This window comes from Corvus kubaryi, unplaced genomic scaffold (genome assembly GCF_017639235.1).
Source record: "Corvus kubaryi isolate FWS band 111438036 unplaced genomic scaffold, C.kubaryi_AGA036_p1.0 136, whole genome shotgun sequence".
NCBI classification, from domain to species: Eukaryota; Metazoa; Chordata; class Aves; order Passeriformes; family Corvidae; genus Corvus; species Corvus kubaryi.
In genome coordinates, this window is record NW_024580670.1 from 8,654,239 (window position 1) to 8,677,881 (window position 23,643).

General features: G+C 38.9%; 1 protein-coding gene and 1 long non-coding RNA gene across 14 annotated transcripts in view; one reads left to right on the forward strand and one right to left on the reverse strand.

Annotated features, from left to right (window-relative positions):
- PXK (PX domain containing serine/threonine kinase like) overlaps nucleotides 1-22,946 on the reverse strand; it is a 56,502-nt gene extending 33,556 nt beyond the window's left edge. For 7 of the 13 annotated variants that reach the window (XR_006013988.1, XR_006013987.1, XR_006013986.1 and 4 more), the window contains exons 1-12: nucleotides 22,923-22,945; nucleotides 13,452-13,502; nucleotides 12,740-12,787; nucleotides 8,385-8,571; nucleotides 6,396-6,473; nucleotides 6,149-6,222; nucleotides 5,224-5,298; nucleotides 4,304-4,408; nucleotides 4,044-4,145; nucleotides 3,233-3,394; nucleotides 1,835-1,952; nucleotides 1,282-1,360 (exon numbers count right to left, since the gene is read on the reverse strand). Coding sequence is in view for 9 of the 13 variants with exons in the window: in XM_042015467.1 (XP_041871401.1) it covers nucleotides 1,282-1,360; nucleotides 1,835-1,952; nucleotides 3,233-3,394; nucleotides 4,044-4,145; nucleotides 4,304-4,408; nucleotides 5,224-5,298; nucleotides 6,149-6,222; nucleotides 6,396-6,473; nucleotides 8,385-8,523 (932 nt within the window). In the remaining 4 variants the exon portion in view is untranslated. Of the gene's footprint in view, nucleotides 1-1,281; nucleotides 1,361-1,834; nucleotides 1,953-3,232; nucleotides 3,395-4,043; nucleotides 4,146-4,303; nucleotides 4,409-5,223; nucleotides 5,299-6,148; nucleotides 6,223-6,395; nucleotides 6,474-8,384; nucleotides 8,572-12,739; nucleotides 12,788-13,451; nucleotides 13,503-22,922 lie in introns of those variants that run through there. The other 6 variants (XR_006013989.1, XM_042015484.1, XM_042015477.1 and 3 more) reach the window with 2 other exon arrangements.
- Nucleotides 17,753-23,643, forward strand: part of LOC121658548 — a 7,057-nt gene continuing 1,166 nt past the window's right edge. Inside the window, exons 1-2 of the long non-coding RNA XR_006013997.1 lie at nucleotides 17,753-17,881; nucleotides 18,487-18,553. This is a non-coding gene — a long non-coding RNA (uncharacterized LOC121658548). The remainder of the gene's footprint in view (nucleotides 17,882-18,486; nucleotides 18,554-23,643) is intronic.

The following is a 23,643-nucleotide window of genomic DNA, read 5'->3' on the forward strand; positions in this document are numbered from 1 at the left end:
GAAATAAAGCAAATTTTAAAATACTTCCAAAAATCCATGGAAGTTCATCCTTGTTTACAGGACTTTCTGACCCTTTCAGATTACATGTTCTTATGGCTATAATAAATAGATATTTAAATTATGTTAATTGCTTTAAATTACATTAATTGCATTGCATATCTATGTAAAACACTTTTGTAAAGAGTATTGGTATAAAGGGAATGAAGTTTAATATCTTACATATCAAAAGCAGCTGGGCATAAGATTGTTATTCGACATCTTTAAACACCTGTATATTTCTGTATTCACAGAGTTTCCTATAGTATTTCTCCCCTGCTAACATTGTTCTCTCTACCTCCCACCTTTAAAAGCAGAGGAAGGGAGGAGAAGAAGGAACTGAAGGCTGCAGTGACTCTTCCCAACCAGGAAATTTGAACCTCAGAGCAGGCTCTAAATGCACTGCAATCTGTGCTGTGAGATCAGACCCAGATTTAGGTATGGACAATCTGCCACTTAGAAGACCCCAACTACAGCATCCCACATTAAGAAATAATAAAAGAACCTCCCAGCAGAACTGTGGTTCCATGCTCAGCATGCTGGTGACACGTCACAGCACGGGGACGGCAATTTCCCTGGAATGCTATGCCCTAACTGCAGGCAGGGTGGGTACTGCAGACAGGTGTGGTCCCCACTCAGTGACACACTGACAGTGCTCCCTTTCTGCACCCTGGCCTTGCCCCATGCTTGCCCTCACCCTTTCACTGCATACTGGGAAGGCAGCCTGTAAGGAAATGTATTCTGTCTATGCTTCAGAGAATCCCTAAGCAAGCCCTGCAAGAAACCAGACAGAACTTCCATACTACATTTCATACCCAGAGCAGGTCTAAATGTCACTGCTGAGCAAAGTAAGAGATCTATTTCACCAGTCCTAAGTAAACTGATAGCAAAATCTACTGAAGTAGGTCTGAAGGGGACATGCAAAAAGACTCCTTATTCTAAATCCTTTAAACCAGTCTGTACATGATCTCAATCATGCTTGCAATATTTTAATGGCTGGATTAATTTAAACCATGCTAAATAAAGTGCATACATAACAGCTCCAACACACCAAGAGCCAAAGAAATGTTAAATGCACATATTAACAATGGATGGGTTCTATGAAGCCTATCAAGCTCCACTTGAGACACATCCCTCAGAAAAAGGAGCAAATCTTTCTAAAGGGGAACAAGAGCAGAAAGTTTCTTCCTCCTAAAATAATTTAAAACATTGCTATGAATATAAAACAAGTCAAACAGGACTTACGGCATCTGTAAGAGCCGTGAGACAGCTGGCATCCCATTCTTCAGAGCTTCACAAGTCAGAATGGACTCCAACACTGACACTACCAAAGAAAGAATAAGAATGAACACATTTTTGCACAGCAGGATAGCAAATGATTTAGAATGAACGTCTGGCACTGCTGTGTGATGCTCCCTTAAGTATTGCATCAACCAAGCAGTGATGAAGTTCTGTGGCATGTGGTTTTTATTATAGCATTACTATTACACATAGAAGCTTTTCAAGAATGTTAGACATGAGGCAAGGGAATCCAGGCATCTCATTACTTGCTAAACACTGCTTTATCACTCAGCTAAAAAGGTTTTATTCATACACTACATATATTTCATGAAGAACACATTTTCTATTTGACCAAATTACTAATTCTTTCTGGTCATGATGCCTTGAGGTAAAACCTAAGGCATCAGTCACAGGGTGCAAAGATCTCAGGCTGCTATTTCACAGCACTTCAGCATAGGTAAAGTCTAAGAATGTATCCAGGCAGCTGTGACTGAGATATTCTGCACTGCATACTAACCAACAAACACTGATGGAGCAGGGGGGAAGCTCTCCACTGGAATCGTGTCTGGGGGTCTTCCATAGGTCATTTCATACAGTAAGTGTCCAAAGCAATGAACATCAACACCCTCTAAAGTCTGTGGGGGAACAAAAAAGTAAAACCACAACTTGTTAGTTTTTCTCAACTGGTTAGACCAGTGATCTTGCATGTTAAGATAGAAAAGAGGAACCATTAAGGCAGCTCCTAACCACAACCATTTCCCTGCATAACTGTAGCTCAGATGAAATCTTCACACCACAAACTAAAGCAGCCTCTGTTGTCTTTCTGTACGTGATGGTAAAAATGGGAGAGCAGTGTAGTTCTGTAAAAATGTGTGAAGTAGTAAACTCTTCACACAGCAGTTTAGAAATTCATACACCAACATAAACCCCAACCAAGCACATTTTCCTAGCTAAGTCGAACAGCAAAGAATGAGATTCACAAAATGACCAGCTGTCACTTTACAAGGAAGTAGATAAAAAGATGGGAAAAAATGCATACCAAACTTAGAAGAGTCTCTTTTGCTCCTCCTTAGGCATGTGCAAGCTGTACATACATGCAAAGCTCCCAGACAGCATATTTCCAAGATTTCTGAATCATGTTTAAACAGAAGAGGCTCCTCTTACTTGAAGAGGCTTTGATGGCACTAACAGATTTGGACTAACCATGAACTTGTGATTGTTTCTTTGACAACACAGTAGAACTTGTTTAGCAAGGCCAGCAAGCAGCTATCTCGTGATGCTGCATAGAATTTATTACAATGAGGGCCTAAAGGCAGGGCAAGATGTTGCTGCAACAGGGCAAATTTGTTTTCATGTTTTTGCAGTAAGATAAATATTTTGCTTTGCAAGCCTGCAGTCAAACAGACACCCCTCAAACAAATAAAAATAACCTTTCAATAGCTACAGATCTGCAAGCATGTGATCAATTTTCACAGTATCTACCGAAGACAAGGCTGAATACTGCTCCCAGCTAAGCACAAGTAAATAGCTGTGCTCACTGTACAGATATACAAGTGAAACTGTAGTAGACAATATGCACATTCTGACAAAATACAGACCAGGGTGCAAAGAGATTTTAAACCAACTGCACTTTACCTCTATTTGTGCTGGCACTGTTGTCATAAAAACACTCACCTGCACTCCCCCTCTACCTGCTTACCTTTGGCCTCAGCCTCTCTCCAGTGTGCTGCAACAAAACTGCTGTGCAGCCAGACAGTGGTTTGGAGGAAGCAGAAAAGGGATTTGATGAAGAAAAGCTCAGATTAAAAAAAGGGGGCTTGAGAGAAGTTTTTTCATTCTAGTCAGTTCTCCAGAAACAAAGGTGGAGAATAAAGATTTGCATAAGAGTCGGATGAATTCCTTGTCTGAACCTTACATTAATTTTCCGAAACTGTGAAAAGTATGATCGATAAAATGATGGAAGTCCCAACAAGGAATTTTCTAGATCCAGTAACTTGCAGGTATCCCCATCCAGCATCACATTGGCAGAGTGAAGATGGCCATAAGGAAATCCTTTCTCATGCAAGAATTTTAATACCTGAAAAAAAAAAAGCAATAGAGAAGCACTATCACAAGATGCTCTGATGATCTCAAGATCATAAGATCATCAACTTAAATGCTCCAATACTAAAGCAGACATATAATAAACGAGGCTCCCATTGGAATGCTCACTCAACCTGATCTTCTATCTACATCCTCTTTGGCTGACTATTCATTCCCATATCACTGGTAGCACTTTTCACAAAACAAATATTTGATGCTGATCCTCAAAGCAGGCTTATGGACACCTCCCAAAGAGATCTGGAAACTAAAATTTAAAATTCTACTGAATATGATCGTTTGATTAAAAAAAAAATTTTAAAACACACTAACAACCATGAATTTATGGCACATGTTCTGCAGGCTATGAGTTACTTCTTTCCCTTTTTACACAAGGAACAGACTACATTACCACCTCTCTCCCATTTAAGCTCCACTGCATTTTTTTGGGGGGTCATAAATGGTCTCACACATATTTATCTAAATTCAACTGAGCAGATTATCTCAATTTACATTTAGCTTTGAAGTCTGCTGCTGAAATAAAGCTTGTGTGCTCAAAAGTTTGTCCACTTTTTGTAGTTAGACCAGTTGGCCTCCAAAACAATAAAGCAAAAAAGCTGGTAAATAAAGCAAAACAAAAAACGTACCTCTAATATTTGCCTTCCATATGTTTTTATTTGCTGAAGTTCAAGACCTTGAATTTTTTTAGGATTGCAGTACTTCTTCAGGAATGGATCTTTTGGCTTTGCCTTTAAAAGAAACACACATATCAAGTATCATGCCCAGAAAAGTCAGTATTTGTTTTAGTTTGCTTAGCAATTGATGGCAAACACTTGTATAAAAAATATGTATGGTCATTGCAGCATATGTTCTGCCATTTGAGTTGGGGGTAGGGGGATGAAATTACCTTATAAATAAGGTCCTTTAGTGTCCCTTTTTCACTGAATGGTCTAATAACCAGCGCTGAAGATTCATTGGCAGTGGCAAAAGTGATTTTGTAAATATAGGGATGCTACCAAAAGAAGAAACTGTAGGTAAATTTTAGATGATGGATTTTCTAAATCATTTGTGTTCAATTCACAAGTAAGAAAAGATCAGCCTGAATTGTATATTTACAGTAATAAATTGGATTCTGTCAGTGACACTGAATAACTCAAGTTATTCAGTCTTAACCTGGGGTAAATGCAAAGAAAACTTCACAAAGATATTATTCAATTAACATATAAATTAAAAACAAAACAAATCCATTTCAGCCAGTCTTTCATACGGCTAACATCCTTAAAGAGAGACTCCAGAGGCTCCTTTTGGAGTCAACTGCCAGTTTTTCCAGGCAGAGATGCATATCGGATTTATAACGTGGAGCTTAAATTGTACAGCCTCCATTGCAGCTCTACTAAGATGCTCCTGTCTTGAGTCCAAAGAACTGAAAAAATAATGATACTCATTCCACTGCCTCATCCACTGTGCCTGAGAATATCCCAGCTCACGGGTTAGCAATTACACCTAAATTGCACCATCCTAACAGCCTAAAGGTGTTGAGGAGATGAAATAAAAGCTCATGATCTCACAGTACTGCACAAGAAGAAAAATATCAAATTAACCACAACACTGAATCTCCTGAAATAATCCTGCAAGATTATTATTTGTGCTGAGAACATGTTACCTCATAGTATATGGGAAATGTAATTAAAAGGCTTGCAAACCTTTAATGAAAGCAACTCTAAAATTACAAACTATGTTAACTAGGCTACATGTGCTTTTCCAAGATCAGTCCTTGACACACATTTTTGTGCTAGCACAATTTAAAAATCGTCAAGTAATACTCACAGAACAGGAAGAAAGAAGTTTCACAGCATACTGTAAGTCTCTGTCAGACAAGTACTTATCAGGGCCAAGATCAGCCTGGAAGTAAACAGGAAAAGAATGGCCTCATAATGCATGTTGCATTCCATACAGAAAATGTGATCAAATGTTCTACCCTGGCAAATTAGGACAGATGTTTGAAGGCATATTTTGAAGAGCAAGCAATCAAATTACACATACAGAATGAAACCTGAAGAGGCTGAATAAGGCCATGGCTTTACAATACAAACAGTCTGACCATAAATAAGTATTACTGCCTCTCTCCTCCCACGGACCTGACATGCATTACTACCACTGAATGAACTTTGCCAACCCTAAACTGGGGGACTGTGTACATTAGGAACTGATAAGGCACCTTGTTCCTCTGCAGCAAGAAAAACTTCCCCCTCTCCCACAGGCTTTAGTAACCTCCACTCTCCAGTGAAGTCTCACAAACAGCTGTGCTCATACAACTAACAGGGCAACACATTTCAGCACAGGAGCAAAAGCAACTGTTGTTAAAGGAGCAATTCATGCCCCTCTCACCCATTAGTTTGTCAGAACAATTAAAGATCCAAGGAGGAAAACCTAAGACTTTAAAAAGGGTCATCTCATTATTTTTAGTGAGAAAATTTATATTGTGGTTAACAGCCACATCATTACAACTAAAGAATCCTGAGGTGTAGGTCTGGGAACAAACGACCAGCCACAGGAACTTCCAAACTGGATTTGGCACCAGAGGAAAGAAATACAAGAAATTCCCACACCACACATCTACCTAAGGGCTTCCAAAGCTCCCTCAAAGCCTGAGCTCTTCAATCTCTCTCCCCCATCACTCACACATGGTAGTCAAAATCAAACTTTGAGTGAAATTGAGAAAGACTTAGGTATTAAATGAAAACATAGATACCCAGCTTAACACTAGCCGTTCCTTTGGTTGATTCTTAATTTTCATTAAGAAATATTTCTTACGTATTCGCCAGCCTACAAAAAAAGTAAAGAAATAAGTCAGCAGCAGCTGTAATTAAACACTGATAAATCACACAGCTTACAGGCAGGACAAGGTCTGCAAGCAAAGACAGTATAGGAATCTTAGGACAACTCATATAGTTGGGAAGAAAATCAGCTAAGTTTTCATGCACACATGCCCTTCTTACCTATATCTTTTAATGGTTCAACTACCTCCCACTTTGGCTCTGATCGGAAGAACATTGAAACATGCTGTAAGGCAATTTCTGGGAAAAAAAAAGGAGACAAAGAGGGAGAAAAAGAAGGAAAAAAAATATTTTTAAGACACTGTATAATGTAGTTATCCACATATGAGGTAAGGTTCAATGCCAGAAAGAAGCCTTCAGGAATTCAGACTAAAAGTCAAAAAAATCAATTCGAAAGGAAATCAGATAAAAACACGGAGGGCATTTGCATTTTTAACCCAGTAACTCAAATCCAGAGAGAAAAAAGAGAAACCACTGCTTGGAAAACTTAGCTTACCAATCTCTATTCTATCTGTATTGGATCTACATTTCCAAGTCTAAATCACAGCTCAGATTTCCCACATTAGGTGTACACAACATTAGAACACCAAGTGTTTCTGCTATACCTGTAAAAGTGCTTTTATCTCTTTAACATCCATCTATGCTGCTATTACTAAGTGTAGTTTATGTAAACTAATTAGTTCTGTTTCACTATGTGTTACTGTGCCCTCTTCTGTGTAGGCAGAGGTATTTGGCTAGCTATCATGAGTCTTCATACGTTTTGGGGGCCCAGGGGAGGACACCCATCTGGTTAGTGAATTCTCCCACAGCTGGGAACACAACTGGTTTATTCATGAAGTGACTTGAGGGGAAATCTCAATGAGAAGTGGGGGGGGAGAAAGGGAATCATGCCAACAAGGAATTTTCTCTAACATGGCTTATCTTGGCACAGAAACACAGCAAAAAGGTAAGGATGCGCTGATCTCGCTGCATTGTATCTTCTTTCTTTAGAAATATGCTAGGAAAAAAGTGCAATAAATACCATCTCTCTGCTCCAGTATTTAAGAAATTACAAATTGGTGGTGTCTCTAAACACCACAAGCAATGACATGTGTCACCAGCTTCCCAGCAACTTGCAGGAAAAACAATCTTGGTGAAAGTGCTCAGAATTAACAGAAGTCACAATGTCTCCTTGAGAATTTACATTGCTTGCTCAGCACTAGCCAGACATACTGCATCCTTAAAGAGTCACTAATAATTTACAACTCCTGCACAGCTTATCATAAACATCCAGGAAATGTTCTTTGCACTTTGAAGCTGAAGACACAAGAATGTTATATAAAGAGAGAGAAAAAAAGACAAGTGAAAAGGAAGCAGTAAGTTCCTCCTTCAATAGGCTCTGCTTCTAAGAAAACAAGTTTTGCATTTTGCAGAGTTGGTTTGCCTATGAACTAAATTTGTGGAGTGGGTTTCATCACTAAGAGGAAAATTTTTCAGTCTGTAAGACAAATATTTAATGATATCCAATGGCTGAAGCTGAAGTAAGACAAATTCAAAGAAGAAACAATTAGTAATGAAGAAAGTGATCACTGGGATATCATTTTAAGGAATGAAGTGACTTTCCAGTATTTGTGGGAAGAGGGTGGCTGGCTTAGTCTAGCCTTGAAAAAGTACTCAACCTAGCTCAAACAATTAGTTCTAGAAGTCTCACACACCATAGCAAGGGTAGGAGCTGGACAAGATAACCACAATTCTTCAAAGATTTCAGTGTTCAGAAGATGGGCTGTTTTAACAGAACACTAAGCTGACAAACTTAACTCCACCTTACACTCTGGCAGACAAATTATTTCCCAAGAGCAACTCTTTTCATTTTTTATGAATTGTGAAGAGTAGATGTCACTCTCACCAACTACCCCTCCTCCAAGTTCTGCTTATACAGATCTTGACCCTCTTCACTCCTCTGTGAAATAATTCAAATATTTAGATTTGACAATCCCAGCAGGATCCATGCACAGAGCTGGAGAAGCATTATCATAAATAGTCACATGCACAGTATGATAATTTTGAAGATTGTTCCCCCATGCTTCAGTGTAGATCCTGGCCAGCATTCACAGAAGATACACAGCACGTGCTGAAGTCAAATGGTAACACAGTTTTGTATTTCCTACTTACCAGTGTAATTTACAGAATAGCTGTTTGGGTCCAAGAATTTCTTTACCAGTTCACAGTTAGACAGTATGTGATGGGTAGTAATTACATCCAGATAGGCCTGGAGTCCCTTCTGTCTTTCAGCGATGAATTCACGCTCCATATTTCCAATCAACTTTTTTGGAGGAAGAGGTAGACTTAGAGCTGAGATCTTAAAAAGAGAGGAAAAATTACTAACCTTGCTCTCAAAATGCCTAAAGGATATAAAACTAGCAACCCAGAAAGTAAAAGACTCTCAGCAACAAGCTAACTACTGGATAACTCTTTTTGTACTGTGTATGTACAAACTTTTAAATTTTTCCTAAGCATCGTTATCAGAGTCAGATGACAGCTCGCATCCCACTGTGAAGAGATTAGTAAGTGGAATGACACTGAAAATACAAGAAGACAATTTTTTCCTAGTGAGTCATATATTTAAGATCACTACACAAAACTTTCAGATACTAAATGGCTACAATTTTCAGCTAGATTCTTTCTATGACATACTTCTGCCACAGCACAAAAACAATTCCCACCTTACCATTTTTTCCGGGTAAGATCTATGCTTTCTTATTTCATCAAGTGCAGATTAGTAACCTTCCTCTGCCTCTGTGTTTGCAGGTAATGTAAAGCCCTTTCTGTTAGTATTTTAAATCTGTAATTTCAAATATAGTGCAGCTTTTTCATTTTATCTTCTGAATTTGTTCCTGTACATTTTTTAAACCCATCTTCTAACCCAGAAATAGCTGCAATCTACCAGGGGATGTACAGTAATTGTTTTATACTGACATAAGAGATCCAAAACTTCGGAAAAAAATCAGAGAAATCCTTCAAAACAGGACAATGAAAAAAAATTCAAAGCCTTGTGTAAATCAGATCAAAGAGATCATCTTCAGTGTTTATATTCAATTACATCATGTGAATTACCAGAATACATTTTTCGTGTTGTTAACACATCGTTGTCCTGCAGATCAAAGCACCTGCCTTCGGTAAGCTGAATCTCCTTGGGAGTTATCTTTAAGAACTGTGTGTTGCAGGAATCAATTAGACCAGATGCAATAACCTCATTTCTAAAGCAAACAGTTCACCAGGGAGAAGACAGGGACTTTTGGTGTTTGAACAACTTTCATTTTAACCAGTGGAAAAGGTAACAGATTAGCACAACAAACTAGGGCAGAAGTAGCATTCCCCTTCCTTTCTACCTCCTTCATTTGCACAGGAGTTGTCTCCTACTAACTTTAGCACTTCTCCTACTTCTCGTTTTCTGACTTCAAATTATGGACTGAAAAAGAACTATAACTATGTCTGAATTACAAGAAGCCATTAATAAAAACCAGGAGTAAATCCAAAAGCAACCATATATCATCTACAGCCAGTAATTCACCAAATTAGTTTTAACACCAGAGGCAAACAACTCTCCTTTGGCAGACCACTCTTACTTCAATTCAAAACTGAGTTTCTAAACAAGAACTAAATCCTTTCCTAGTATTGCTCACTTAAAAAGCATGTCAAATCATAATCACCTTTTACCTTCTTGACCTGACAGCTAGCTACCATCAGAGAGAAACTGACTCTAATTCACATGTTTTCCAACCACTATTATTTGTTTTAAAACTTATAAATCAGACTTCTGCTATTTTTCAGCAGAAAGTAACATTCAGGCCCAGGTTTTTGTAGCCATCTGCCAAAACACACAGCACAGCACAGCAAGAACACTTCACCACAGAAGAACACCTCACTGAGGGCCTGACCTTGCAAAGACCTCACATGCTTTCAGACACTACTTCTCAGTGGCCCCAGCTCACCACTGAAGCCAGGATGGGCTTTTCCATGGAAGAACCTGGGAATTAACATTCTTATCTTCAAACCACAGCCTGCTCAGGAATGTCTGTTCAAAGCTGCAATAAAATGCTTCACAAAAGCCAGACGTCTTGCTGTGAATTCCAGTACTTCCAGTACCAGCACTTCACTTGACAAAATAGAAGAGCAGCCAATGATCTCCACTGATCTCTGTCAAATAAGTAAAGAGGGAGAAATGCAGAACCGACTGGAAGAAGCTTTTCAATCCAGTACAACTGAGAGTTCAGGGAATCTATCTTGAAACTTTCTTGATACAGATCAGGGTCACATACATATACCTCATTATTTTCCAAGGTATTTGGCAGGACTGCATTCCCTAGCCTAGACAATTTTGAAATTCTCAATCCTTACTATTATCATATAGGTAGTACCAGATTAACAACAGAAAATTCACATTCCAACTCAACTGCAGCTGTGCTCAAACACATCCACACAGACATACAGAGAGGTCAAGTATGCCACAAGAACTTGGAGAACTTGGGCTTTACACCCAAAAGAAACTCCAGCAATTTTTCCAGCAGATTTTTACCTTTGAAGGAAAAAGATTAGGGTTTGGTATCTTCTTATTGGTTCTTTTGGGAGGGTTGCTTTGTTTGGAGTTTTGTTTGTTTACTCTAATTTCAATAAACACAAAATGGGGGTTTAAAGAGTTTAAAAATGTGTCATGGTACTTGAATATTGTGATGGAATATTGTTGCTTAGAGTTTTGGATGGAAACATCTGAGGAGTGTTGCATTGTCTTAATGGATGAGGAAACTTCAGCTCCAGCACCACAAAGAGTAATTTATAAAAAACTCTGAAACAGTGAGAGAAAAGAGCCATTGGGAGGAGACCAACTGCTAAAGCACATGGCCTGCTAATTTAGCCACCCTCTCATATCCTCCCATTGAAGTGAGAGGTACATTTTGATAATCCTTTTTAATGTCTTCCAGTCATCCAAGCAGCTAACATTTTTGTCCTGGATCTTAGTCTCTCTTGTTTCAAATTTCCCCTTTGTCCCACTCCGCAAATTGCTGTCAGATAATTTCCTGGACCCTACACTTCTATCATTCACCTCTATTTCAGATACAAAGGCCTTTTCTTTCTAAACTCCATCATACATAACCGATTTACCTTCACTTTATAGACTTGCCACACAGGCCTAACTTGGCAGCACCTGTCATTTCTGGATTTTAAGCCTTAAAGGTCCATTGCCTTCTCTACTAAAGCTGCCTCATTTGAAAGGTAAATGAGAAGGCAACAAAGCCTTTTCATGCCTTAACACATTCTATTCCCTCATGGTTAAGAGTAGCTTGTTATAGGTGGCTGCAAAGTGAACTCTTCCTTCTTTTAAAAACTTTCACAAAATTCTCTCTGTGATCTCTATCAAAACTATGGTTAAGACCACAATGACCCCAAGGTACTCTGATGACTAGTACCATCTCAACTTGTGTTCCCGTGGGTGTTTGTCTAATTTTAAATCTTGGATGCCTCTGGAGCAGGAGACACCTCTGTATTGCATTTATTCAGCACGCCACAGAGAAGGTTTCTAGGTCATGATAGAAGTTCCTACGTGCTACTGCACATTTAACAGAGTAATTCCACAAGGCAACCATGCTGCATCTGTTGAATTATGACTGATTTGCCCCCATCCACCTGCAGCACAGGAAGCAGTTACAGCGGGCACTCAGAGCACACAAATCAACACCCTTACAGGGTTTTCCTCACCGAGGTTCATCAAGCACATAGTTGATTTGGTTTGATTTGGGGAGGAGGGAAGAAGTGGAAGCAGTATTAAGCTCTTGAGTTCATGCAACATTTAACAAGGGAAAAATTTTAAAGTCACAAGAATCTACCCTCATCCACTTTTTGTCTTGTTTGACCAGTATGGAAACCTCAAGTAATGAGTTTGTCTGCTGTAGATGTTAATCACTGTTGCTTCCCCTGTGTTCCCAAACACATTCACATACCCTGCTTTTTCCCACACAAACTAAAAAGAAATAATTGTCCTAAAAAGCAGAAGAAAACACACAGTAAGTCCAGTGTCTGACCAAGGAGCACTCCTCAGTGATACAGAAAACCATCACAGGAGAAGCAGCATCTGGTAGTGATTTAGAGGAATATAAATAATGAGACACACAGCACTTCAATGCTGAATTTATAAGGTTGGTATGTGCCTTGGCTTTCCCCAAATCAAAGGAGGAACAAATAAAAACACATAAAACCGGAACAAGTCACAGGACTGAAGGGAAAGATTCAGTATCTGCCAATTTCCTCCATTTCTATATAAACTGATCCTTTTGATGCTAAAATTGAAATTTTACAAGAGAAAACTTAAGGGTGAAAAAGTACACATTCAAGTTACATTTGAAGTCACAGTTTCTCTTTACAGTTACATGAATTTTTCTTTTTTCTTCACCACAATCTATAAAAATATCACAAGACATTTTGAATATATCCTTCTAATGACATTTTTAATTTATATGAGGAGTGAAAATTACCTGCAGGCTGTTATTCAGTAAGTCAAAGTCACTATATCGCCTCACAATCTGTAAAATAAAAAACAATGTTCAGGAAACAAATTACTTTTTCCATTAGCATTTTACTCCTCAAAATCCCATCAGAGAAAAGTAATTCCCATTTATGATCATCTTATTTTACAATCTTTGTACAAATCCCTAACTGCTGGATTTATGTCACACTGCCAGAGAGCAAAAAAGAGTTTTTAATCACAACTCGATCAGACAGAAAATGCATTTCTAAAAATTATCTTAAAACAGTATTTGTGAGCAAAGTTGTCTGCAAACAAGGCATTTTTGCCATATTAGATGTAACAACTTTTCATAGTCATTCATCTTCATTACTACTTCTTGGTTTCATTGGTCTCATACCAGCAGAGCTGTAATTTTAGCACTGAGAATGGCAAACTGGCATTTGAGATTTTAAAATTATGGTTGTACCAACACACAGTAGAAACATATGACAGGCATTTTCCCTGGAATATTCGGAATAGCAGCAAACATGCCTTCTGTAGCTGGCAGCAATACTGTTTTTCTCTTAGTTTTGACCAAAGGAATTCAAGCACTTCATGTTCTCAATTCCAAATCAACATTTCTCTTTTCAGCTCAAATTTTAAAAGCTAGGAATAGACAACTTTCAAACTCTTCCTAAAAAAAGAATCCTGGTTACACAAACCACAACTTAAGAAATTACCTGCCAACTGTTTTCTGTTGAAACTCCTCTCTGGACACGGATTATGTACTCCTAGTAAAAGGAAAAAGTCATTAGAAATGAGAACTAATGAGCTGAAGAAAGTTATTAGGTACTTCTTCAAATATGACCACTAACATTCAAACGCAGAAAATTCATATCCAGCACCTTGGGGAAAGTTAGAGCTGGGTTTGCTCACACCCGTCCCTAACAGTTGTTACACTCTGCTTTCCCAGCATAGAAGACAAAAGAGTTCCAAGAGCTTGCAGACGTGTGGAGCACTTGAGCAGTTTAATTTAGTTATAGAAAAAGCCAGCAAATGCATACTCAGCACACATCTCTACACACAACAGCTGAAGAAACCTCTCTCTACTCACCTCCAGTATCTAATAAGTACCCCCAGGAATTATTGTCACCACCATAACAAAGTAAAATGCCAGTCAATACCCATAGCTGCACAGCTTTTCATTATTTTTGTACTACGAAGGTTACCACAAAAGCTTTGGAAGATGCTTGAGTAACTAGAACATATCTGTTTCTCATGATGTTAATTCCTCATTTATAATGCATGCTTAATGTTAAATATTTATATATTACCTATGCAGATATATCTAAATCTCAGTGAACCACTTTTAAATTTTAAGAATTAATTATTCTCCCACCACAATTATATTCATAAATCCCAATTCTTTTCAGTCTCTTCATTTCAAGTTCTACTATACCTTTTGTAGACTAATACCGGGTCAATATAGCAATATCATAATTTGAGATTTATCCAGTTATCTCAAAAATAGATATTAAGTATTTCCCACACCTACTCAGACATACTTCAAAAAAGTACCCTACTTACCCCTACTCTGTTTCAGTTTGAAAACACTTTTGATATTTCAAAGATCATAAACAAGGCAAGTCCTTTTTCTAGAAAAGGAAATCCTATAAACCTATAGGATCGTATAGATATACAGAATTCTATAACACAGAGATACTAGAATATAGATTATACTATACATACAGATCAGAATATAGATACATAGTCCTATAAGATCCTATAATCTCCATTTTAGACATTGTTTAATTAATAAGGAAATAAAATTAATCTGGGCTAAAAGTAGTAATAGATACTTCTTTGTCATTAGTATACATAAAACTCTACAAATGCAGCTCTTTTTGTCTAAGTCTTATTGCACATATAATTCCATGGCCACATAATTTACTTTGAGAACCATGAAACTGGAGAGCCAAAAAGTACAATGCTGCTGGAGAAAACGAAACTTCCAACCGTGAGGAGAGCTGGAGAGTGCCCAGAGCCAGATGAGGAGGAAGTAGCCACACCAGAAGCTGTGCTTTTACACTTTATTCTAATTGTGCCACTCTAAAGCTGTAGGAAAAACCACGTCCCCAGTGCCCTTTAAGCACATTCACCATCCCTACCATGCTCAGCCAGGGTGCAGGACCTGCCCCGGGGCTCAGAGTGCCACCAACCCCCCAGGGAACACCCGGTCACACCAGGCACCTGCAGCCACACAGTCCAAGTGAGAATGAGGAATTCTAACCCAAACACAGACTCCCTGCACAGCATTCCCAGGCTGGGACATGCAGGAGGCTCCCTGCACTTGTGCCACCAGCCCTGCCTGCAGTGCAGCAACACACGGTGCATCGCTGCCATACAGCTCAGGTGACTTCATTCACCCCGGGACAAGCTACCAAACGTGGTTTATGTGAAGTGCTGAATAATTTTTCAATTTCAAATGCCACCAAAATTTTGCTGAACTGGTTACATCAATAGGGGTCTTAAGCAAACAAAAAGGACTGATCAGAGCATTATCTGCAGGTCTTTTCAGCTATTAAAATTAATGCTGCATTCCAAATGATCATGAATAAACAATAATGAAATAACAAGTAAAAAAAAAAAAAAAAAAAGATACTTCCAGCACCTTGTGCTTAATACCAAATTTGTCCATTCTGTAACAATAACTCTATCTGACATGTACCTGCATACCAAGTAGATAATCCAACTAAGTGAGTGTTTAATTCATGAAGAAGTAGAAATTCGGGTTCACAGTTAAAAATCCACTACATGCATTTATAAGTAACTTCTTTCAGGTACCGGGAAGTGTCCTCTGGTTTTGGAATTTGCCTTCTGAACCTCACAGAGTTAATTCCCCTCTCAAATGAAATTAAACGAAAAGCTGTAACACTGAAAAATAAATAAATAAATATACCATTGGATACAAAAAATGTGGGGCACATCAGAGAATCCCTCCACAGAATTAAATTCTCATTTAACATCTACCAAGTAAGTACAGTAAATCAAGAATTACGACAAGAGGCAAAAGCTACAATTACCAGCTGGCATTACCTTGTGTATTCAACCTTAACTAATCCAGGTTTTATTTACTGAAATTTCCTTCCAAAGCCCAGTGCTGCTGAGGCAAAAATGCTATTCTATTTTCTAAAATTCACTTAAAATGTCCTTTATTATCAGAGCTCTCAAATATCTGTAGCAAGTTTGAACCACTTAGCCTTGAGAAGAAACAAGTAAGCATGAAAACCAGAGTGATTTAAAATACTTCTTGTCCTTGCAGCTTAGTTGAAAATAATAGAAATCCAAGATGTCACAAACCAAGACACATAACTGTTAAATTAGAATTAAAGTGTCTATTTTCAGAAAGTCAGCCTGACATGCTCCCTTCATATTCCTTCCTCTTACCCATTTGAAATCATAATTATGGTATCTTCCTGCAAAACAAGAAGCCCAAATTCCCATAAATAGGAACATAAATCCACAGAGCAGATGACATTCAACCAATGCAATTATCTTTGGAAACTGTGTGACAGAAATCAATTCATGGGATACCTGGAAACCCATATTTGCCACCAACATAGCTTTTCTTGTTTTGTGACCATTGCTGCATTTTGGGAAGTAGGAAGAGGCTACTTCACGCACAGACAAAAATTTGCAGCAATTGCTTATTCATCAAGTCTCAAAGGAACATTGGCTGTTTCTCTGAAAAACCACGCCAGTGATGATTCACCACATGCAGTCATTCATCTTTTCTAGGATTTTGAAAGAAGCAGAGTTATTGCCCAATCCCTTGTAGCACTTGCTCTTTATCCAGTAATTGTCATTTTCTATCGTGCCCTGAGAAAATGCGCCAGGACAGGCAGAATACAAATTCATTAAACAATCATCAAAGCATCTTATTGCACACAACCACCCTGGTGAACATGGCTCTTCTGGAGAGCCTCGTGATAAACAAGTTGGGGCTCAGAGATCATTCACACAATAAAATTATATTAAAATAAAACTATATTTGGGCCACAACTATCTGTCCCCACACTCACTCAAGCATTTTCCCATCCCATCCACATCTGCTTTTGTGTCCTAAAGCACTAATCAAGTCCCTTTTTTATGTCACAGGGTTTGCAACTGGAAAGAGAAGAGCAAACACTCTCCAGGTGTGGTCATTAGTTCTGTCTGTATGGAAAAGGTAAGTCCTCACCACACTCTCTCCATCAGCACTGAGCATAACGAATCATTGTCCAACTCAGCACTACCCTGTCAATACAATTAATGAAAAAGCCTAAATGGTCTTCAGGGTTGGTTAAGGGGTTTTTTTTCCCAAAGCTGGTAATGAGATTGAAAGTCAAAGAACAGCAATAGTAGAAAGCCAGGATAAGAAATACAATCCCATTCCCGGTATCTGCCATGGCTACACATAATCAGCAGACCATAGCATGCTGAGTTCTAGTGAGAAGTTGATACTTCCTATTGCCTCCATGTGGCAACAAGCTTGTCGTGGGATTATAATTAGCACCACTGATATATGCTTCCCATAGGAGCAGAGAAGAGCTTTCAATTCTTCAAGTCTAAATGCACAAAAGCCTTTATTACTCTGCCAAATTCTGTTTTGGTTAGGAAAAAAAAAACTGAATTACAACAATCTTCTTCAGAGACAGCCTGATAGTGGGACTGAGATTGTGCCCATAGGAAATAAATGAACGCATAAGGAAAACAGAGGCACCCTCAGGATCATCTCTGTTTAACAGCATCATCTAACATAGGAAAACAGGGTGGAAATGCCTTCAGAAAAAGCTAGTAATTACCAGAGTTCACTTCTGCAAACAATTTTAGGCATCAACAACCAGTCTCAGGGAGGTCTAGGTCAGCTACACTCATGCAGAAATTCCCATGGCATCTTTCACTCCTACATGAATAGCTCAGAATTTTTCCTATGACTCAGTTTACCAAATAACATCAAAGGAGCCCTAACAGCTGCTGGTTGGGAAAGAAAGGTCTCAGCTTGCAGAAGAGAGACAACCTCCCGCTCTGATTCTGCCCACGGGCAGCAAGGTCACTGTCAGCAGGAGTCTCCAACAAGACAGGCCACAAAACCATTCCTAAAACAACCTCCCTGCGTCCCTCCACACAGGTAAGGTTTGTACATCCGCTGCTCTTCCTATCAGTACTGCCAAGCCACTTCATGACACAACCTTGATATTCCTGCAGCAGATTAAAATACATTTTTAAAGATGCCAAGGAAAGTAGTTTTACCTATGGGATCATTTCCTGGCTGCTCCAATTAGTCAAAAAAAGCGGAAAGTGGTGCTGGGAGGAGGAGGTCAGGAGCAGGGAAAGCTGTGTGACCCCAGTTGCACACTGTCATTTCCTAAAATCTTCCTAGCACTACATAGCTCTGGATAGAATTTCTGAAAAGGAATATTTTCCAAATAGCCACATGGATCAGTGACAACCACACTGCATTTCTCCAATCCTTTGCCAGTAACAGTTTCATACTCACTGTGTGGGATTAATGTTATCCTGAACTTACCCATTTTCATGCAGAGCCAAGATTTAGGTGGGGGTTTTTTTCCAAAATTTACCAAGATTAGTCCCTGGTATCCAGCACTTATTAAAACATTAGCATCAGCAGCTCAGAGCTCCTCCCTCAGCAAAATTTTGTTAACATTCCTGGGTGAAAATTGCACAGCAAAGCACTCCAAATGTTTAACAATTGCTCTTTATCACCATTCCTAGGTTTTGAAACAGGAAGCAAACAGGAAAGAAGGCTTTTGCAGAGACAAAATAGGGGAGAAAAAAAGTGGTGAGTTAAGAGATTCTTATAATAAAATGTAGAGTCTCAACAATACTGGGTAATACATGCTGTTTCCCCAAGCAAATAGTCTCTAAATTTCCAACTCAGGATAGCCAGTCTGTTTTTCCACAGATTTCTGCTTTACATCTGTTTAATCCAACAAGCTTGAAAAGCCAACCATTATAAAGATCCAGGTCACCTTCAGGTCACATCAACTAAAAGTTTGAAAGGGCTTTATTTTATAAGCATTAAAGAGAGGAAAGCCTAATTAAGCATGAATACAATCCCTGCTTAAGTAGGCTGGATTGGAACAATTTCTAGTAAGAAGCTCTTTTAAATGTTTATTTAGAAAATCTTCCATGTGAAAAGTAGCAACAACATCAGGAAAGCTGCTCAAGCTCAGAGACCTCTCTGTTACAGAGCACAGTATTTATTTGCTATTGAACAATCTGCCATTAAGCCCATCTGAGGCAGGAGCAGCAGCCATGGTTGGTGTTTCCCTACTTTTTAAACAATGCAGGTGTGTGTGTGTTGCACCACTCACACACTGTATCACTTCCGTAGTAATGAGTCAGCCATTCAATAAGTGAAAGCTATGAAGTAGGACAACTGCAGGGAAAAAATAGGACACACATTTACATGTAATGAAACTTAGTGAACACAAAAAGCTTTGGAGAGAGATGAGAAATCACAGATTTTCAGTGCTCTGCATCACCATGGCCTACACCAGAAAGGCAAATTACTCATTATTTTTCAGGAAACACTCAGTAGCCAACAAAAATATTCTAAGTAGGATTTACTGAAGTATGATATGGAAACTAATATTTTGACTACAATCTTCGCAGAACCTACAAATGCAATATTAATTTAGTAACATTGCCAGTGAAAACTGTAAGTTTGGAATACTTAAAATTAGGTGTGATGAAAGAACCATCTTTTGTGAGCTCAGGCTGGAGGAGAGGTGGGAGTAATCAAGCTTACTAAGTCCAGTGGAGGAACTGCATTTCTGAAACCTCAAACAAGTGAACTATAACAGTTCCCTGTGTAAAGCCATGTCTAAAAGTAACTCCATGTTTGTTTTTGTCCAAAGTAAATGCAACTTTGGAAAGACTGAATTCCTTGTAAAGTAGATGTGCAAAGTCTTTTACAAGTTTTTAAACTAAACCCTACAGTCCTAGAAATATGTGGCTCCATTTTTCTATTTGGAATAATATAGGAAAAATATAAATGCTTTTCCAACATTTTTCTGATCTAAAAGCTATGAGTGTCAACATTCATCATTGTTTAAGGAAAACTAAAAACTCTGAAAGTCTGTCAGGAGAGGGATTTATTTCAGCTTTTCATTTCCAATTGCCTTTAAGACAACAATGTGCTGTAGCAAAACTGGCTGTTTCACTACTTCAATTTCAAAATATGAAACACATGAAAAAGGAAAATCACTTCAGAAAAGAATAAAGAAATGTTCAGAACATGTACAACTCACCAGTAGTTTTACTGCTGAAAAGACTTGAAGGTACAGATATGCAGTTCTTTATAAGGAAAATGTCTAGATTATCATGGAAGAAAATAGCATCCTATTTTAAGGCTTAAAAAGAAAGCCACTTTTAAATAGTGAATACACAGATAAAATATTGCAATATGAGGCAAGTTTAACAGCCAAAATTTATTAAAGCTTTAGTGCTGAAATGGCCTCTGTTGTCAGAACACAACATTTGGCATCAAGATGAGACACTTGCAAATGGCTTAATATATTGGACGTAATTCTGCTCCTGTTGAAGTCAAGGAATGCAACAGCAACAAAACTTCACTTTCTACAAAAGAGTTGGTACACAGACCTATAAAGGGACTGACTCATGGCTGTGGAAAGGTGCCCAACACACCCCTGGAAGTTACATAGTTACTCTCTGATGCCGTGCTAGTGATTGAAGCATAAAGCAGGAGACAAAATGAAGCTGACAGGGCTTGCTCTTGTAATTTCGAATCTATTGAGATGTCATTGTGCACCTGCAATATGTACTTTTTTGGCTTTCAAAATGAAAAGGACTCCACAAACACCACATTATAGGATTAAGTGCACATTCCAGCAAAACTCAGACTGCTTGTAACACACTTACCCAGGGAAATAACTTTTGCAAACACAGAAAGGCATCATTTTCATCTTCGAATTATGGTTGGAAATTAGTACACAGAAAGAAAACCTTAGTGAACAACTTCATTGTTGCAACACAAAAACATGGAGATTATGTTCCAGCTCAGATGTACTAACTCTGGTAAGAACTTCTGAGCTCTTCTGACTTGAACGGAACACGGAGAGCCTGTGAGCCTATCAGAGAATTTTGCAGTTGGTTCCCTAACAATCTAAAAACCCCATTTACAGGGAGTTGACATACTCTTACTAAGAAAAAAGTGCAAATCCTCAAAAGTACATTTTCAATGGTAGCTTAATCTCTTCTTAAATTTCTGGAGATTTCAGGTAAGAACATAGTAGTTTCAGGTTTTGTTTTCAGTTCTGTTTTTTTTTTTAGTTTCACCTTCAGCCTCAGGAAACAGAAACTCAGCCTCTGCCAAGTACAGCCCTTGATTCAATGCTATGAAGTTTACACCTACCCAGTCTGTTGTACTAAATTTAAATTAACAGAAACTGCTTAGAACAATACACAAGCAAACTATTCATTTGACACAAGCTTTGGTCTTCTGTGTGATATTTCACCATGTCTACAAAGCTTTTCCTGAAATTCTTCACCTTTTCCTTAGCTGTTTTTTCAGAAGACTGACTATTTTCAGCACCAACAGATGGTTTACATAATTACTAGTTCAGTTGCCACGTTAAAGTTGCACCTAAACTCAGCCTAAGCCATCTTCATATGAATGCTTTAAGAAGCTATGATCTACAGGAAAAAAAAATACAAACCCAAGTTTAAAACAACTCTTGCAAGACTAAACAACATCATAAAATCTTAATATATGCTGCTGAAAAAAAAACAGAAAATTTTTTCATGGCTGCTTTTGCTTTAGAACAGGCCTAGTTCTCCAAATCTTAGTTTGGGATAAAGGATTTTTTAGATCTAAATCTTTTGAAGATACGGCTTTGAGGTGCGATGAGGAACAAACCTAAAAAGCACTCTGTTAACGACAACCTACTTTCTTCTAACTATAATTTAACAAAGTAAAATACAGTCTTCAGGCCCCACAAAAACACTTCAACCCTTATTTCTTAGAGGGGCTTTATTTACAAACCTTTTCAGACACAAGTATTTATTTGTGCAACTTATTTTTAATCAGGAAAGTTCAAATCAGGGATGGAATCACCCACCAATATATAAACTATTCAGACACCAGAGACATAAGATGAAGTATCTGAAATGACAGAATAGTCCACTTACATCAAGTAAGAAACCAAGTCTCTGTTAATGGCTTCCTGTATTTTGTTATCCCATACTGGCTCTATATAAACCATCTGTGCTGCACACACTTCAAGCCATCTTTCAGCTATCAACAGAGCTTCTGCAGTAAAACAAACAATTACTAATAGATGTATCTTAGAGACAGATTTTAAATCAAAAGGCATGGTGCTCCAGCATTATGTCATTAACAAAAGATCAGAACAAAACAGAGAAAAGAAGATAATTTTTTCTGCACACCCTTTAGTAACAGAATACAGAGACGAAAGATGGAGGGCAGCAACATTTGCTATTGCACTCCCTCAGACAAGACAACACAAGAAGTCTGGATTGAAAAAGTTCTGCCGAGTGATCATTCTGAAAGAATTTTGTGACATTTTCTTTTCTAACCAGAATCATGCAAACCAAAGGAAAGAACACAAAAAGCTATTGTCATCTGCACTAACAAAAAGCATAATAAGGAAACAAGTTACTAACGAAAGTTAATCTGGTCTACTAACTGGGGAGTATTAGGAGTTACACAACTTCTCACAGGACTTCGCATACCCATCCCTCAGCTTTTGAAACAGGTAAAAAGTATTACACTTGCCAGAAACTAAACCTCTTTAGTCTTACTTATAAAAAGAGGAGTTGCAACAATTGAGAGCCACAGCCTGATAGATTCACAAGATCCTCTAGACAATTTCTCATAGGTAACTTCTGTTCAGAGAAAGACCAGAACATCAGTAAATGCGAGTTCCTCACACAAAAAATAAACCACTTCTTAGGTGTGAATTATTTATATGAATAGTATTTAGTAAGACAGTCTGTAAATTAGTTGTATACCCCGTGGTGAACCTAGAGTTATTGTCATTCAGGTTAAGAGTATGCAACAGATGCAAAGAACAAGGAAGAGATCCACAATGCAGGAATCAGAGCTGTGTAAGGGACAGAAGGAAACTCTCTCTCCATTTAAAGCACACTTCCCACTAGCATACCTGCTGCTGAGGTACCTCTGGCCTCCTCTCCAGCATCCCTTGCTCTCAGCTAAAGCAGGAATCAGAAATGACAGCCAGTTGTCTGATTCACACTACTGCTTGGTCATACCAAAAGGAAACCCAGTTTTTAAAGTGGAAAATAACTGCAAACAGGACATTATGAAATTTGGATTATTACTGTATGCTCAATTCTCATTCTTATGGAAGCAGTGTGCAGGTGTCCTAGGCATCCCAGAAGAATTATCTGTGACACCCAAGTCATGGCAGGGCTTGTTCTACTGAGTGTCACCGCTCCCCACAGCAAAGAAGTGGGGCTGGGGCTGCGGGGTCTCTGCAGCTTCACAGCCTGCGCTCAGCCACACGGCAGGATCCGGAGGCAAATGCAGCCCATTCACGTGTAACTTCAGCACAGCCACTGAAACGAGGCAGCCAGAGCCCATCTCTGCTCCAAAGGCTGCAACACCCCGAGGAAAGCAGGAATTACAGTAACTCACAGGGCCTCGCTCGGGGCGGACGCGAGACAGCGCGAACCCCGCAGCGGCCGCCCCCGCAGACCCCCGGCGGTCCCTCCCGGGGAGTGTTACCGGCTGTCCCCGGGAACCCCGCGGGCAGAGAGGGGGCGAAGGAGCCGAACGACCCTCGGCTCCAGGCGGCGGCACCGCCGCATCTCACCGAGGGGCTCCGGGGCGCTACAACCCGCGCTGCGAGGTCGCGGCCCCGC